Below are 17,668 nucleotides of genomic sequence, written 5' to 3'. Positions count from 1 at the left end.
GTCTCTTTCTATGAGTCTATAATATATAACTAAACTATTGTTGACGTAAAGTAAATAAGGTTTTTAAAATGTTTAAGAAGCTTCATTTAAAATTAAATTAAAATGCAGAGCCCCCCAAACCAGTGGCCAGGACCTGGGCAGTGTGAGTGCCACTGAAAATCAGCCTGCGCGCCACCATTGGTACGTGTGCCATAGACTGCCTACCCTTGCTTTAACTAATACAAAATAGCCACAGGAGAAGATAAGCCTCTAAAACATCCCCATCAACATCTCACCATCCTAGATCACCCAGTCCCCGAGCACTGATGATTTCTACAGTCCCCAAAAGCATGCTGGGCACCTCAGAGGAACATATCAAAAGAAAAGATGCTGATGCCAGTTTCCAAGCTAGCCAGGGACATGACACAGGAAGAACAAGGTCTATAGTGAGGTCACGCTATGACCCAGTTTGGGTACGTGCACATCTGGGAGGTTTCATTACCTATCATTCTTATTATTTTAATTCACGCTTCTCGTAAGCCAGGTGGTCAAGAGAGTTCGAAGGGAGGCTCCTAAACCAGGAATGGCTGCTGGCTTGGTTAACAGAGACTGGCAGGGGTTGCAAGGAAGAGGCTTAGGAAATACAAGGCTGTCCTCCTATGCAGGGTGGAGGAGACAGGAGGAAACTTGGTAGGAGACAAGGCCAGAGATCTGAGCCAGGGCAGAAGTGAGTCAATAATAGCTGGCCCCTGACAACACTTTCTCTCTGGGGATATCAAAGAACCCTGAGGACATTATTTGTGTCACCCAGCTACTCATGGAGCAGCACTCCACAGTGCAAGGTGCACTACAAACGCAGAACAAAGAGATGGCTGCTGCCACAGAGAGCTTAGCCTCACTACGTTTCTGGGAAAAATACCATCATCATCCTCATTCAGGAGATGGGGAACCTGAGGCACAGAGCGGTGAAGTGATTTGCCCAGGATCAGAGAGAGTCTGTCGCACAGTTGGGAAGAGAACCCAGGCCTTCAGTCCCATGTTTTCCACAAAAGGACAGTTACAACCATCTTTCCTACCACCTAAAAGACTTTCAAACAAGAAGTTTTTCCATCTATAAAACTTTTTCCATCTCTTCACCTAAAGGCAACAAGGGATATGGTTAAAAGGAGAGCCTCACTGGATACTTTTACATTCCAAATGCTTTAACTGCTTTTCCTTTTGTGTGTGTATCTTTAATAAAAGGTTAAAAGGATGTTTAAATGGTGTGTTTGCCGTGGTACCAAGTCTCTCTACCAAACCCCAAACCTTCTTTAACACTGTTTAATGTTGGTCAGTGACAGGGTCACGTTAACACCTTTGACTCTTTGGGCCCGTACAGCCCACCTAAGTTAGTATAACACAACCACAACAGCATCCTTCCTGTCTCCTGTCCCACCTGCAGGATGTGGTATCTGCTCATTACTTCCTATGCTAACACTCGCTCTTCTCCAACCAGGGCAGGTTCCAGGCTCCGGCATTCCAAGCTGGTGCTTGGGGCGGCAATCTGAAAGGGGCGGCAGTCCCTGTTGTTTTGCTCCCAAGCAGCGCGCCGAATTGCCACCATGGAGGACGGAGGCAGTCCGTGCGCCGTTAGGGCGGCAGGCACGTTTCCACGGTGGCGGCAATTCAGCGGCAGCTTCTATGTTTAGCTGTCCGCGGCGGCTTCAGCTAAACATAGAAGCTGCCGCAGAATTGCCACCACCGTGGAAACGCACCTGACGCCCTAAGAGAGCAAGGACTGCCCCCGCCGCCTGCAGTGGCAATTCGGCACGCTGCTTGGGGCGCCGAAAACTGTAGAGCCAGCCCTGTCTCCAACAGTCCCAGGGCAGCATGGTCCCCACCCTGCTTCCTCTCCCTGCAAACTCTTACCTGGTGCCACTGGGAGCCCTGGGAGGAGACGCCACAATCAGGTGTGACTTCAGCATTGGCGTCGGCTGCTGGTGTTCACTGAAGCTCAGTGATCTGCTTCGAACCTGCACATGAGAATCAGTTTCAGATCTATGAGTCATCACACACATCAGACAGAGTTAGCTCTCTGCTGAGGAGGTCTGTCCAGTCAGATGGATCCAGCCCAGCCTCTGTCCTCAACAGCCTATGGAGACTGATTTTACTGCATGCGTAGAACAGCACAGAGAACAGATATGTTCTTGCATAGCTCAACCATGGGGTGCCATGTCCTCTGAGCTGGCGGCAATGCACAGATCTCCCCTCAGGCAGCACATAAGCTTCAGAGAGTGACAAAGGCTAAACCAGGTTCTCTTTAAAACTCCCACTCCCTATTCCCTCCCACCCCTGCCCGATCACCCTTTCAAAGGTGCTGTGCAATTAACTGTGTAAAGAAAAAAGAGACAAGCAAGCAGGACTCACTGGGGAGAGAGACGGGATGGTGGAGGTGGCAGCAGCCCAGCTGATGCTGGTGAAAATGTGCGGTGACACCGGGATCTGAATTGATGGCAAGGCCTGTAGAAGGAAAGAGGAGCAAAGGTTAGTGGTTTAATGTTAACCCTTCAGAGGCAGTGTTGGTAACTGTCAGAATAGGGGAGCCAGGACTCCTGGGTTCCATCTGACTATCACTGGCTCACTGGGTGAATTGGCCAAACACCTCAATACCCCTCAAAACCCCTCCTCTCTGACTTTTGCGCTCTTAACCATACAACCTGCAAGTTCTCTTAATGGAGTCTTTAAAAGATGTTTCTTAGGTAAATTCCTTAACCTGGAACGATTTCACTAGGTCGCACCAGAACACCTTCTCCAGGACCCTTATGAGATCTGCAGAAGAGGGCACCTGACCTGCCAGCCACAGGAGCTGTGGGATACCAGCCTTCAGAGGCCCTACTCCACCACAGACTCTGAGCTCCACTGCGCAGACACCTAACACAGCTGCTGGCCTGCTACTGAGCCCAGAGGCAGAGTCCCCCACCTTTAGCAGGGCTGCACCTTCAGTTCACTTTTCAGCATGCAGCCTCAGCAACCATATGCACATAGCAACCTTCATTCGTATTATGGTAGTGCCTAGAGACGCCAGCCAAGATCAGGGCCTCATTGTGGTAGGTACATATATATACACATACAGAGCGAAAAGCAGCCCCAGCCCTGAAGATAGGAACCATGAGACAAGACAAAAGGGGAGGAGAGGAAATATCCTCATTGTACGGATGGGAACCAACGCACGCAATTAGGGGTAAGATATCCAAAAGTCATTTAGAAGCCTAAGTCCCATTTTTACGACCGACTTTGGCTTTGAAAGCCAATGGAATTTAAACTCCCAAGTCATTTAGGCACTTTTGAAAATTTTACCCTTAAATGACCTGCCCAAGGTCACATGGACTCTGTGGCAGAGTCTAGAATTGAGCCCTGATCTCCCCCTGCTCTCTTTCTGTGCAAGGGGCACTGCTCACGCTCAGCGGGCTGCTTTCCTTCCTTCCAAACAAGCTGCCCCAGGGCACTGAGAAACGTTTCTCCCTGAAGCAGATTTCTCCAAGGGAGTTCCATAAATTTCAAATTTCAGCCCCCAGCTGATTGGGCTGTGGGGCTAGTCAGAAAAATGTTACAAGATTCCCTGCCCCTCCCACACACCCCTATGTGTAAAGTGTATTTTTTCCCCTCTCTCTCCTACTTCAAAAAACAGGATGCTTTTTTTTTTTTTGTTCAGCGACTTTCCACACAACCACCCCTCCCTCCCGTTTGCCTTCAGGCAGAAACCACGCCCAAAAGGTGAAAGAGACTGAAGAGCGGGAGCTACAGCGGACATGCTTACGCTGCCCTAGCGCCAGAACTTGTCCCCTCTGTAACACAATGATATCCTGGGTTGTAAGGCCTGGTCTACACAGTTTCTCACTAGTATTACTAGGTTGGGTAGGGGTGTGATTTTTTTTACCAGTACAAGCCCTAGTGTGCAAATAGATATAAAGGTGCCTTACATCAGTAGAGCGTATCCCCCTCCCCATACAGGAATAAGCTACACCAGCCTATACACACCTATACTAGTATAACACCATCTGCAACAGGAGAGTTGCATCTCTTTAACTAAACGATATAAAGAGATACCCTTGTGGGTGCAGAGAAGGCCTAACAGTCTTAGCAGCATGAAGAACTGCAAGTGATGCCGTTACATCGGAGCCGGATGCTTCCCACGTATTTAAAGGCATTTGAACTTGGGACTCCTAATACCCAAGACATGCAGGGATCCGGTACAGTTACATTCCCGGTTGTGTTTTATCTGCATACATGGGGATGTGCTGCATACCACCAAGCTGGCTAATTACAGGGTGGCTGGAAACTAGAGTGCTCATAGCAAGAGAATGACTGTGTTATATAGCCTAGCGAAAGAAATCCACTGATCATTTAAACAAAGAGTTAAGGATCCACAGCTCCATGGTTATGAGGACTAGCCAGCAGGAAGGACGACAACAAGGCTGCAAATGTTTATAAGACGTAATGAAGTTCCTCCCATATGCTGTCTTGTATATGTAGTATGAAAATCAGGGAAACACTGGATCAAAACTAAGTAAATTTGAAACCAACAAATCAAAATACTTTATGTCACCTATAGCCAATCTGTGTAACTCACTGCAGCAGGAGGTACAGTCAAATATTGTGGCTGGATTTTCAAACAGAACTGGATCATTTTAGGATCACTAACTTTTGTAGCTATCCAAGCCAAAACAACAAGGAGAATCAGACCATTAGCTGATCAACTGCTGGGTCCAGGAAGGAGATTTTCTCCTTCCTTCCAACCAAGACAGAATACACCATGTGTTATTTTCTCTGATGCATCAGGCACTGGTCACTGCCAGAGGCAGGACCCTGACCTTGATGGACCAATGGTCTGATGTGGTAAGGAAGATTCTGTAAGTAACCAGCTGGTTTCCATCATCATTTCCACAAAGTGGCCAACATACCTGATAGGCATGATCTGCCTGGATATGCCAGAAGGAACTGGGGGCAGACTGGCTGAGGGCACTGTCTGGGAGGTGAGACTCCAAGGTTGCCTGTTCCAAAGCCAAAGCCTCTGGCTTGGCTAGGGCCTGCTGGATGACAATGGGCGAGGACCCAAAGGTGGGGCTGGTGGCAGACTCTGGAACAGCTTCTTCTTTCACCTGAACTTCAGTGTAGTAGAAGTCTTCCTCCCTCCTCCGCTGGTCAGAGTCTGTGCCATCTCTGTGGTGGTTTAAAAGGGGAAAGGGTATGAGTCAATAACTGCGATAAGTAACTCCCCCTTCCGATCAGATCTGTGTGAGGTGCCAGCATGAGGCAGCACTCAACCAATGAGCTATTAAAAATCACAGGTTCAAGACCTGCCCTGGTTTCAAGCTCATTCTCAGAACTGACAGTGTGAGGCAGTACGTGGGGTCACCCTTGCGGAGGGTTCGGTTACACTGTTAAACCAAAGTCTTTTTGGCCCAGCTCGGATTAAAGATTTCACACACTTTTCCAAGAGACCAGGTGTCCTGGCCAACACTTCCTCTGCCAACAAAGCAAGTTCTGACGCTCAAGACAACAGCAAGCTATTGCTCAGTGCAGGAATGCGGACAGGCTTGCCCACACCAGTCATACTGAAACCTGGAGAGCTGGCTGGTCCCCAAAAGGAGAGGCAAAGGGCTATGAAATAATCACACAGCAGCAACAGCACATGCTGACCCAGTAAAACACTGTAAAGCAACATCAGCATGCAGTTCTGCCAATATTCTGTGACCCCTGTTCATACCATCTATGTTTCCTGCCACCATATCCAGTGTTATTAGCTGCTTTGGGGAAACAAATATTTTTCCTCTCTCCCTCTCCCGGCTGCATAAAGATTCAGTTACTTCGGTTCCTTTGCTCAGCATCGCCTGTGTTGTGTCACGTACGTCAGAAAGTACGGAAGACGTGTCAAGAAAACCTTTGGACTCTAAGGGTACATCTACACAGCATTTCAGAACCTGCTGGAGCGAGCATCCCAGACCTGGCTGACGGTTGGGTTAACGGGACTATCTGTGAGAGCTGTAAAAATAGCTGTGTGGACAACGCTTTGAAGCTGGGGCTGGGGCTGAAACAGCGACTTCAAAGCGGTGTCAACACAGCTATTTTGTCAACCTGGGCTGGAAGGCTTGCTCCTGAGGGATTGAAAATACTGTCCAGACGCACCCTAAAGCTTCAGGGTTTCAATGGCCTACAGTCACTGCACCCAGTAATATTTAGCACGTATATGGGAAGGTGCTTTATATCTTCAAAGGGATTTAGAAGTATTAACTAGTTAAATAGACATCATTAGCTTCACTGCTTACTAATTTTGTTTTATCTGTCATTGTTGCAAACACTCCTGAGAGGAGTGTAGGAAAGAGATTAGAAAAAAGAGGGTTTTTTCTGTATTTCCAGCATGTTTATTTTGTGCACCCTGACAGTATTATTATTAATTATTATTTATTTCGTGTACTGTCAGTTTCCCCATGTCTCTGTACAGTCAGTTTCCCCCATTGTTTGTTTGGAGCTTTCACATGGAAACAAGGCAAGAGAAAAAACATTTCACAAAACAGGAAAATGTGAGGCTGTAAAACCACACTGGCATGGGGGACTGAGTGGTTGCCACAGGTTTTAGAATGGACACCACCACAATACCCCTACAAGGAAGGGAAGAATTATCCCCATTTTACACATGGGGAAACTGAGGCACAGGGGGACAGACAGACTGTGACTTGCCCATGGCCATAATTAGTGACAAAGCCAGGCTTTGAACCCAGGAGTTCCTGGCTCTCAACCCTATGCTCAGACCCAGCTTCTCTTCTGCTATGACGTGTACAGTACCGCAGGGAGACCATGGATCAACAATAATTAAACCAAAACCAACTTCCATTCAAGGATGGATTTTTCTTGGAAATATTAGAAAAAACAGGAAGTTTGACGGGGTGTTAGCTTCCCCTGTGGTGTGATAAAAGCCTCTTTCCTCACTGTACCACAACTGCTGTACAAATGCAGAAGTGTCACATTTTGTGGCTTGTTCCTGTGTCAGTTGGACGGGGCAGCAAGGGCCCCTCTGGCTGGAGGTGCAGCCGCTTATTCTTTACTTTGGGCCCTTGATGTGCAGGGAGAGAGGCGCTTACAGCTCACTCATGTCTCACCCTTACATTCCTTCACTTTAGAGAATTTACAATGCCTAGAGAACCAACCCCGAATCGCCACTAGGGGACCGCACCCCACCAGAAACAGGCCTTAGCTGAGCGACTACAGTCATTACTTGAGTTCTATTCAGTTAATTAGCAGCTCAAAGGGGAGCATAAAGCAAAGGGCTTGTTTCCATGGGTACGTCTACACTACTCCTTGGATCTGCAGGTAGCGAGCGATCTAGCGCGTGTAGTGTAGACATGACAAATCAATCCCCGATTGCTCACCCGTCGACTGCTGAACTCCAGCAGTGCGAGAGGTGGAAGCAAAGTCGACGGGGGATCCGCAGCCATTGATCCCGCGCCGCAAGGACGCAAAGTAAGTAATTTTAATTCAATCTAAGATACGTCGACTTCAGCTATGCTATTCTCATAGCTGAAGTTGCATATCTTAGCTCGACCCTGTGTAGTGTAGACACAGTGTAGACCAGGCCGGGGGAGGGGGAAAGGGGGAGGGGGGGTAGATCGATCTAAGTTACGCAACTTCAGCTACATGTTGGCCAAAGTGGCAACCATCACACAAACACATGAGACAGTTCCTGTCCCAAAGCACTTCTGCTTTAAAAGAGACAAGACAGAGAGGCTGGAGAAAAGGGATGCAATACACGAGGAGAATGATGGTTGGCAAATCTACCTTTTCTTATTGGGCGAAGGTGGGGGTGGAAGGCAGCAGGAGAAGAGTTAACAGAGCAAGGAAACAGGAAGGAAGAGGGACACAGAGAGATGGGGAGAGGGAGAAAAGGATGAAAAGATGGAGAAGAGCACAAAAGGCAAGGGCATGGGGTGGGCAACGCAGTCCTTAGCTACCATTCCAGGCCCATCCCAATGGTGTCCGAGAGGGAGAGGGCTCAGGGAGGGCTGGAAAGCAGGTTGTGGCAGCCACCAGCCATCTAGGCAAGCAGCAATTCTCTAGCCAGGGTAGCTTCCTGCCCTCCCTACTAGCCCAAGCAGCAGGGTTAGTGGAGATCTAGTGCAGCAGCAAATCCTTTGGCATCTGCCCTAAGCGCTGGTGACAGGTACTCTGCACCCACAGCTCTGGAGACTGACGTGCTTTTACCCACCAAGCAGCTGCAGTGCACTAGCCCTGCCCTAAAGGGATTCCTCTTCAAAGGTGAGAGAGAAGTTCATTCCCCAGGGCCCCTTCAATCCCTGGCCTCATTGCAGAGACAACAATGATGGTGACAAGGATAACTGGTGGGCACTGGACTGAGAGCCTCCAAACTCATTTCACACAGGCCAGGGCAGTACCAGTTTGACACCCAATACATCCTCAATTGGGATACTATGTCCTACCAAAGCTATTCCACCTTTTAATTCTGTAAGCCTGTGAAATTCCCTCTTCCTTCTGCCCTCAGCTCCCCTGGCCCTGCTTGGGTTCTGCAGATTAATCGCCATTCAAGGTCTTACCCAAGGTGCTGGCTCTTGATGTGACGCTTGATCCCGACAATGGATCGCAGGACTTTACCACAGTTTGGCCACAGGCACTTGTACATCACCTTCACTGAATTCTAGGAGAAAGATAGCCCCACATCATGGAAAAATTACTCCCTAGCCCAGCTCAGAAGGGACAGAAACAGCCCCAGAGAATTAAGATTCACTCAGGATCACTGAAAACAGGCTCCACGATGCTGCCATTTCGTCCCATCCACCCCACACACAATCCTGGGCTTCCCTGGCCCTCTCAAGGTGCTAGTCCACAGAGGTGCCAAGTTTCAGACAGTCACAAGACAGACTCTGGTTGTCTGGATTTACATCCCCACTCCCAGCCTGCCCATTTCTCCCTCTTGCCCCTCCTTCTCTTGCCCTAAAACTTACATCAAAGCTGCTTGTTGCCCATACATTCCTTCTCCCCTCCCTCTGGCCCCTTTGATGATCAATGCGCCTGCTCCACCTGGCCCATGTAGACAGAGGGGGGAACTGAGCGGAGAAAGAGCTCCCTGCATGGAACGGAGCACTCCCCTGACCTGCCCCGGCTCCCTACTCTGGCCGTAGCTATCAGGCAGAGTGGAAAATGCTGCTTAAGGACAGGAGTGAATGGGAGCAGGGAGCACTCTGGAGTCACTAGCACGAAGGTTTCTAACCATTAGGGGAGTGAAGTTCTGGAACAGCCTTCCGAGGGAAGTAGTGGGGGCAAAAGACTTATCTGGCTTTAAGACTAAGCTTGATAAGTATATGGAGGGGATGATATGATGGGATAGTTTAATTTGGGCAATTGATCTTGGATTATCAGCAGATAAGTCTGCTCAATGGTCTGTGAGGGGATGTTGGATGGGATGGGATCTGAGTTACTGCAGAGAATTGTTTCCTGGGTGCTGGCTGCTGAGTCTTGCCCACATGCTCAAGGTTTAGCTGATCGCCATATTTGGGGTCGGGAAGGAATTTTCCTCCAGGGCGGATTGGCAGGGGCCCTGGAGGTTTTTCGCCTTCCTCTGCAGCGTGGGGCATGGGTCACTTGCTGGTGGATTCTCTGCAGCTTGAGGTCTTCAAACCACAATTTTGAGGACTTCAATAACTCAGTCATGTGTTAGGGGTTGTTATAAAAGTGTATGGGTAGGGTTCTGTGGCCTGCATTGTGCAGGAGGTCAGACTAGATGATCATATTGGTCCCTTCTGACCTACGAGTCTATGAGTCTATCTGGGGAGATGGCAGGCAACTGACCCTTGGGCTACTGTCTCTTCTTCCCTGCCATTGCCCTTTGTATCCCTGGGGTCTCGTCCCTTCTCCCATCCCCAGCTCCCCTTCTGCTCTGGGATTTCAGGGTGAAGCTTGCCAAGGGTTAGTAAGAGGAACTTTGCTTCTGGTCTCCCCTGCTAGCTTCAGAGACAGGTGAAACTTACAAACACCTTGTCAGTTTCACTGGGCAGTGCAGATCCCATGACTGAGCCTTCACAGCAAAGTTCCCCCTGACCCTCCTGCCCTTGGTACCTTTCTCTTTCTTGGGGCAGGCTCATCGAGAAGAAAAGGATCCGAGTCTGTCTCAAAGCCGTCATCAGCCTGAGGGGAGCTCAAGGCCTCGCTCGAGTACTTGGGGCTGGCTTCAGGATGCGGGGGTGATGGGGTGGAGATGTCGCTGCCGCCACTCCAGTGCCCGCTGGTGGTGCTGCTGCCGCTGTCTGACACATCGCCACTCTCCTTCCATGAGTCGCAGGCAGCCTGGGATGCTGAGCCAGGGGAAAGAGGAGAAGGGAACAGATATTAAAACCAATAGGCACAAACATAGCTCCTGCCTGTGGGATGCGGTAGCTCTGCTCCCAGCCCCCTGCCCCTCTCCCGTCAGTCTTTCAATTCCCTCCATCTTAACCAACACCCAGGATTGAATCATGGACCTCTGGAGCTACAAGCATCCATCCTTCCAGCTCGACCAAGCACCAGGCCCTGTAACACTCACATCCTCTGTGGATCAGGCACGGTGCGGAGACGCATAATGCACTTTCCCCAGGGTTACGTCACCATTAAGGATGGTGTGGATGCAATCAGAACACAGACCTTTGGCCCAAAACTTAAACCACAGGCCTCAGGATCAAAACAACATGTGTAACATTTACCTTCTCCCCACTGCACAGGACTGCGAGCCAGGAGCCCTGGATTTTATAACCAGCTCTGTCAACAATTCACTGTGTGGCCCCGTGCCTCCCTCTGCCTTTGCGTCTCCTTCCATAAAATGCAGCTAATGCTGCCTGCCTCATAGGATTTGTTTAATTACCGTCGTAAAGCGTTTTGAAAGCCCTGGATGGAAGATTTCAGAGAAGAGCAGAGAATCTTCCTCCTCCAACAGTCCTGCAGCTACAGGTTCTAGCCAGGATGGCAACAGAAGGGCTGAAATATTGTGATAAAGCCTCTCTCACATTATCACTGGCCCAGCCAGAACTGGGAATCTGGTTTGGCATGGAGATTTACTCCCCCAGGAACCAAAAGGCTCCATTGACCTGAAGACAAACTTTTCCCCAGATGGCTGATTACATCATAGAATACCAAGGTTGGAAGGGACCTCAGAAGGTCATCTAGTCCAACAGACCAATCCCCAGGCAGATTTTTGCCCCAGATTCCTAAACAGCCCCCTCAAGGATTGAACTTACAACCCTGGGTTTAGCAGGCCAATGCTCAAACCACTGAGCTATCTCTCCCCCCAATGGACTCTTGCAGCGTCTTTTTCAGTTAAGGACATGGAGACTGCTGGGCTGTTCAGTGAAACACAGCTGCTCTCTAGGGGAATGCACATTATAATGCAGGACACTGGCACAGCTGCCCTGCATGCACCCTCCACGAAAGAGCTTAGCTGTGCCTTTAGTGACGGACAGTCTGAATGCAAGTTCATTTATTCCGCTTTAAGCCGGTTTCCGTTTCCAAGCGTTCAGGGCAGGGCTGTGGCAGAGACTCTCAGGCCTAGCCCCTCGAGGGCTTGCCTGTTGCTAGTTAGAGCCAAGTCCGCGAGCAGAGAGTGAGCCATTGGCAGGACATGCACATTTCCCACAGCTGCAGACGCCTATTTTTAACCACCTACATCCACTTGACTACTTGGGAATGGAGCCACTGCTAAAAAAAGGCGCCGACCACTCAGTGCTCCCATGCCCGTGGCTCCCAGAATAGGTCTTGCCGATCTATCGTACATGGCAGTTGCGGGCAAGGTTACACTCTCCTCTCTCTCGAGGAATGTATAGGCCTCCCAGCTTGGCCAGCTGTTCAGGAAGACCCGCATTAAAGCAGCTGTCCCAAAGCACCCTGCTCACTGAGCCCCATGGCTTCTGAACAGCCAGCACTCCCAGGCGCAGACTCTTTTGGAAAGCCAGTCTCCCCCACCCACCACCCTAATTCTCAGTTGGTTCTATCCCAATCTGCTAGGCCTGATAATTAGAACAAACAATTCTGAATAAATAAGAGGAGGAGGGTCCAGCCTGAAAAGCTGTCCACCAATTAAAATAGGGGTTCCCTGCACTCCTAACTCAGGCTTTCCAGGAGGAATTCAATACATTATGCTACACTATCCTCCCTGTCCGCAGGCTGCTCGTGAGACCCAGACTCACTTATGCAGGGATTTGTATCAAAAGCCCAGCAAAGGTCCCTCTGCAGGAGATACCCCAGTACATGCACCGCTGCTGTCCCATACACACCATGGGACACTTCTGCAGAATCGCCATGTCCCTGGCGTTTTTCCCCTTGTAATATTATGAGAGAGATCCGGACCTCATATTCTCCTGACAGACAACAGCATGAGCGAGGTCAGAACCGGACCCTGCGCATTCCTCTGAAGTAGGGAGGGGCTTAAAAATGTTACTTTACAAAACTTTTGGATAGAAAATATGAAAAAACAAAATTAACAAACCAAGTAGGGATATTTCAAATAAAAGCCAGTCCTTGTACAATAAAATGCCTTTCAGTTATAGACCATATTTCACTGACCTGGAACCTGCGACACAGAGGGTTGGTTCTGTGACTTATCTAAGGAGCTGGGAATTAGACCCAAATCTAATCAAGAAGCTATCAGCTGTCAGCTGCCAGTATCCTGGATCCTTCTCTGTCAGGATGGGCCAGGGCATGGGTCAGACAGAGCACCTGGTAGATGTCCTCCTCCCACTCCCTGACAGGGGAATTCCAGTCAGTCAGCTGGCTGCACCTTTCTGCTGTATTTGACTGACTTGTCATTTATCACCAAAGACTCTTCTCAAGTTGCGAGGGTGCCTGGAAACACTTGAAAATGGCTCAAGTCCTTCCCCTCAGACTCCCCCAACCCCCACCCCTGCAGTCTCAATCCTCTCCCTCATTTTATTTCACGTCTACAGGATGCTGTTGGGAAAATGCAGGCTGAATGCCAGGTGTTCGCAGACACCACTCAGCCCTACAGCCAACGCAATCGGCACCATCTCCCAGCGCTTAGCTACAATCAGCAGCTGGATGGAAAGCAGCAGGCTCGAACTGAGCCCTGGCAAGACTATGGCGATGCCAGGAGGAAGAGGGAAGCACTTGAACTGGCTTCTTCTACTTCAAGGGCACATGCTCTCAGATTGTTACGGCTGTCCCCAGCCTTGCGTCCTTTGAGTGTCTTCTGCTCAGCGGGAGCCCAAAATAGCCACGGCAGCAAACACTTCCCATATCCATCTCTGACGGGCCAGAAGATCACATCCCACCCTAGCGGACACAGCCTGGCAGCGTTCATGTTAACCCATACATGCGGGACCTTCAGGCTCCATCACTGCTATTCCTTAGATCTAGGAATGACAACTGGAAGACCTCCAGCTAATACAAGCCATGTGCTTAGTAACAAAGGTCGCCATGAAGAACCTGCCACACCAACTCCCCACAAATATGGAGCTAAGTTTCGAGGCCTCTGTCCTGATATTCCAACCCCCCCATGAGACTGGCCCGGTCAGCCCTGTCACCCTGGGAGATTGCTCTCCCTCGGGAGGCAGGTTGTCCCATGACAGCCACATGCCACTGGAGTAATGTAACTGTTGACTAGCACCATGTCTACACAAGGAGCACTTTACCAATAGAGGTACATGCCTACTCCCGATCAGCCACATAGCAGAGGGGACATGGATTTTACTTGGATAATCGAGAGGGCAGAAGCCATTCGGCCATTCACCAGCAGATTTATGCCCCTCCACCCCCACCCCATGGTGTGGGGCTCATCCTCCTCTTCCTCACAATCCTGGCCAGGAGTCTCTGCTCTTCCCCACCAAGGCTGCAGGCTTCCCTGTACCTGGTCCCTGCAGAGATCGGGTGCCACCAGCCCTTTGGAAGCTCCGCTGTCACAGCCCTGCTCACTCACTCCCATGACAGCGGGGTGGCTGAGGGCTCCCCGCACTGCCACAGGAACCATTCAGCAGCAGCGTGACCTCCCCCATGGCTGGGGTCTCCTCTTGCTCCTCCTCCTCACAGTCCTGGCTGGGGTCTGTGCGCTCTTATCCAAACCTCCACTGAATCCCTTCCTTGTCCCCCAGCATCAGGTAGCTGAGGGGCAAGGAAGGGCTTCGGATAATGCAGAGGTTCAGACAACAGGATTTCAGGTACATGGTGGCATTCTGAACTCTACTGCCACAGCACTCCCAGTATGGACACAGCCTCTACCAGCAAAGCTGCGCTTTTACCAGCCTGGTTTATTCCAGCTGCCCCAAACCAGGGAAAGACAGTCTGCAAGAACAAGTGAATTGACACGAGGGGCTTCTGCTGGCACAGCTACATCAGTCAAAGCACACCCCTCACCAACACAGCCAGGCAGGCAGAGTTCTGTATGTACTCACAGCCGTCGAGCCCCCACCGATAATTCCTTCACCAGCAGATAGACAGAGAACATCTCCAACCACATTCTCGATCCATAGAGACATTAGAATGGATCAGATGACTAATTTCCAGCCCAATGGCTTATCCACCACAGCACATGGCCTCTCTAGGTACCTGACCCCAAACTCTGGCTCCAGACTGCAGCAGAGTTTCATGGCGAAGGTGACAATCACCAGCAGAGAGCATGCTGGGACATCAGAGAGTGCAACAAGATGGAAGTGGCAGTTGGACAGCTATCTGCTCAGATTGCACTTGGGGCTCTGGTTACCTGGGAAAACTTATTGTTTGAAGTGAGCAGTTTCCCCCCTCCTTCTTCAGGGGTACCACAAAAGCATTTCAACTCAGCCTCCGGTTGCTAAAATACAGAGGCAGGCAGGTTTGGGATCCCAGCGTCCAGCTGCACAATCCGACTCACCTGGCATGCTGCTTTCGCGGCTGGGCGGGCTCTGCACCACAGGGCTGCAGGACAAGCTGGTCAGCACCATAGCTGCCATCATCTCGTCCATTTCCACAGCAGCATCGGACTTCCTGCACCAGAAGACAGAGAAACATTAAAGACTTCAGTGGGGGAGGGGAAGGCAGATATTCAGGACCCAAGGCGAGGACTCGATGTCAAAGACCCCCTACAATCAAAAGGGCCACTGGAGCAAACACAAGAGGCCAAAGGTTTTACACTCAGGGCTGATTGGACCCACAGGGGTCTAATGATAATTAGTTACGTTTTCATACCTCCTTCCTTTCCACAAGATCCCAGCATGCCTTCCTGTGTATAGAAAGCACATCACTCATGTGAGAGCCTTATGCTGATGGCTGGGGTGAGGACTGGGGAGCAAAATGCTACCCACTACATCCGCCCCGGCAGGAAGGTAGCTTCTGGCAATGAGAAAGGAGACCCTCAAGAGAAGACGTTTCCTTGGCACTGCTCTTTAACAGCAGCTGCAGCTTCTCAGTGGCCTAACCCTAAGCTCCCCATCTCTGCCAGGACTCATTCCCCCACCCACCTGCTGCAGCAAGCCTGAGGATCTCGACTCAGTCTGTTCCCCATCTGGAGTCAGGCCCAGAGTCTGAGAGGAATTTAGATGCCTAAAGATGCCAAGCGGCATCAAGTGGGATTTTCAAAAGTGCCTCCCATTGCATCTTTAAATCCCTTTAAAAATCCAGTCCTGAGTCCCAGGTATCTGTCCCTCCTTCCACCAAAACCCCAGCAAAGCGAGCACATGGGGACACTGCCGATTCACAGCATGAGCAATGCTGCTGCTCTAAGACTCGTGTTTATGCAAGGACCAGTGCAGCACAGACCAGGGCTCGGGAGAGACTTTTGTATTTAATAGTTTAAGTGGAAGTTGAAATTGAGGATTATTGTAGGTGCATGTGAACAGTGGCTCTGGGGGTAAGAACTACTCCACAAAACAACTAAGTCCTCTGTTTAAATTCTCATGCATTTACACAACCTCTGCAGCAACATGCTGCCCCTAGCACCACACAGAGGCCAAGGTTCAGAAAACAATCCAGTTGTGTACAGTTAGCTGCAGCTAACTTCCTCTGCCTCCAAATGGTTGCCTTGGAAGTCACCCATGCAAGCACTGATCAGACCTGAACCTGCATAGCTTCCCAATCCTAAAGTGTTCACGTACTGAGGCTGCATGTCTCACCACATCTTTTCCCCTGTGACCTCTCCCTACTCTGCTGTCCCAGGCCAAACAGAACAGGAGCAATTTCTAACTTGCCATGAGGGAAGTTTGCTTTAGCAGAGAACATTTTTTTTCTCCTAAACCACCATAAAAAAAATCCTCTTAATCCTAAATTCAACAGCACTCTGGATAATCCACCTTTGGAGAGGCTGACACAGAACGTCACAATGACGTGGACTCATCCCACATACAAACAAGGCAGAGGTGGGAGATGGTTCATTTCTCATCATACACTGAAACAAACAGCATTTTTACTGCTCTGGGTAAACAAACACCAAGGACCATTCTAGAATTAGCGCCTGTGCTTTATTTTGAGCTTCCAGTGCAATCTTAACAGATTCTCTGCAGACTCCTGATAGATTTTTACTATGCCCATGGACCCTCCCAAACCACGGGACTCTGATTCTATTTTAGCCATAGTTTCCGTGAGCAGAACCAGAATTCAGCATCTCACATTTTATGTTGCCATGTGCAACTGTTTCCATAAATATGCTTTATACTATAGGATTCTAGGACATTTTATAAACTATACACAGGGAAATGCAGCCACCTCTGGAGTAGAATCCAGCGCCATTTAACAACTTTCAGCAACACTATATACTAGTTTAGAACAGAAAGAGAGGAGGGATTCTGTAAGCTACCAGTATACATGTCCAGCTATTGAACCAGGCAAGATGAAACAGAATCAGTCTCCAAAGCTAAAAGTGCCAACCAGTCGAGGACACATACCTTTTAGGTACATCGATATTCCTAGAAACCGATCTCTGAACTGAACCAGTGGCAGGGCTCTGGTCCATCGCAGTGGCAGGGCTCTGGTCCATCGGAAGAGTAGGGGGCAGCGATCTTTGCATCTCAGCCAGTCTCACGTCCTCTGTCTTCCAGCAGGCGTGCACTCCCTGCTCCAGGAGCAGCACCTGCACCTCGTCGTTCAGTTGATGGTGCTGCTCTACCAGGCCAGCGCACTCCTGCCCGTTATAGGTGACGTAAACCTACGTGAGAACAAGTCATAGCTGATCAGGGTTACTTTCCATCCTTTAACAAAATCCAGCCAAAGCTCACCTGCTCTGTCTCTGGGCAGCCTCCTGTACGAGGCCTCGATTGCAAGGATTCTATCACTGGGAATGCCATAAAGTCAGGGTTTTTCTATCCACCAGTTCAGCACCCCTATTCTGCACTCCGACTCTAAGTGAAACAGTATTAGCAACCTCGGGATTTTCTCCATTTGCCTGTTAGGACCCAAGGGGTCGTCCCCCTCATATGTGGTCATGGCTAATATAACAGCGCTGCAGCATGGTATCACTCCATGTGATCAGCAGCGTAACACAGGGACTCCCCAAGGGGGTAAATACAAAGGTGGTGGCATTCCTCAGAGCCCCTGTGGAATAAAGAAGAACTGGAATGCTCCCACCGAACCCAATGGAAGTTTTGTTGATTTGAATGGGAGGAAAATTGGGCCCTGGCAGATCAGATTTCAGCCAAATTTGTTGTTGTTGCAATAACTACATTTTATAAAAAACTTATTAGCAACATTCCCATGAAAA

General features: G+C 49.7%; 1 protein-coding gene across 4 annotated transcripts in view; it reads right to left on the bottom strand.

Moving 5' to 3' along the window:
• Positions 1–17,668, bottom strand: part of ZNF395 (zinc finger protein 395) — a 47,602-nt gene that overhangs the window by 7,868 nt on the left and 22,066 nt on the right. For all 4 annotated transcript variants that reach the window (XM_075063581.1, XM_032790519.2, XM_032790518.2 and 1 more), the window contains 7 exons: positions 16,857–17,116; positions 14,852–14,964; positions 10,084–10,319; positions 8,565–8,665; positions 4,920–5,178; positions 2,386–2,478; positions 1,888–1,991 (listed from right to left, as the gene is read on the bottom strand). In XM_075063581.1, the coding sequence (XP_074919682.1) occupies positions 1,888–1,991; positions 2,386–2,478; positions 4,920–5,178; positions 8,565–8,665; positions 10,084–10,319; positions 14,852–14,964; positions 16,857–17,116 (1,166 nt within the window). The remainder of the gene's footprint in view (positions 1–1,887; positions 1,992–2,385; positions 2,479–4,919; positions 5,179–8,564; positions 8,666–10,083; positions 10,320–14,851; positions 14,965–16,856; positions 17,117–17,668) is intronic.

The sequence above is a fragment of the Chelonoidis abingdonii genome, chromosome 3, assembly GCF_003597395.2.
Source record: "Chelonoidis abingdonii isolate Lonesome George chromosome 3, CheloAbing_2.0, whole genome shotgun sequence".
Lineage (NCBI taxonomy): Eukaryota > Metazoa > Chordata > Testudines > Testudinidae > Chelonoidis > Chelonoidis abingdonii.
The sequence above is the reverse complement of the archived record's forward strand: the minus strand, read 5'-3'. Positions and strand labels throughout refer to the sequence as shown.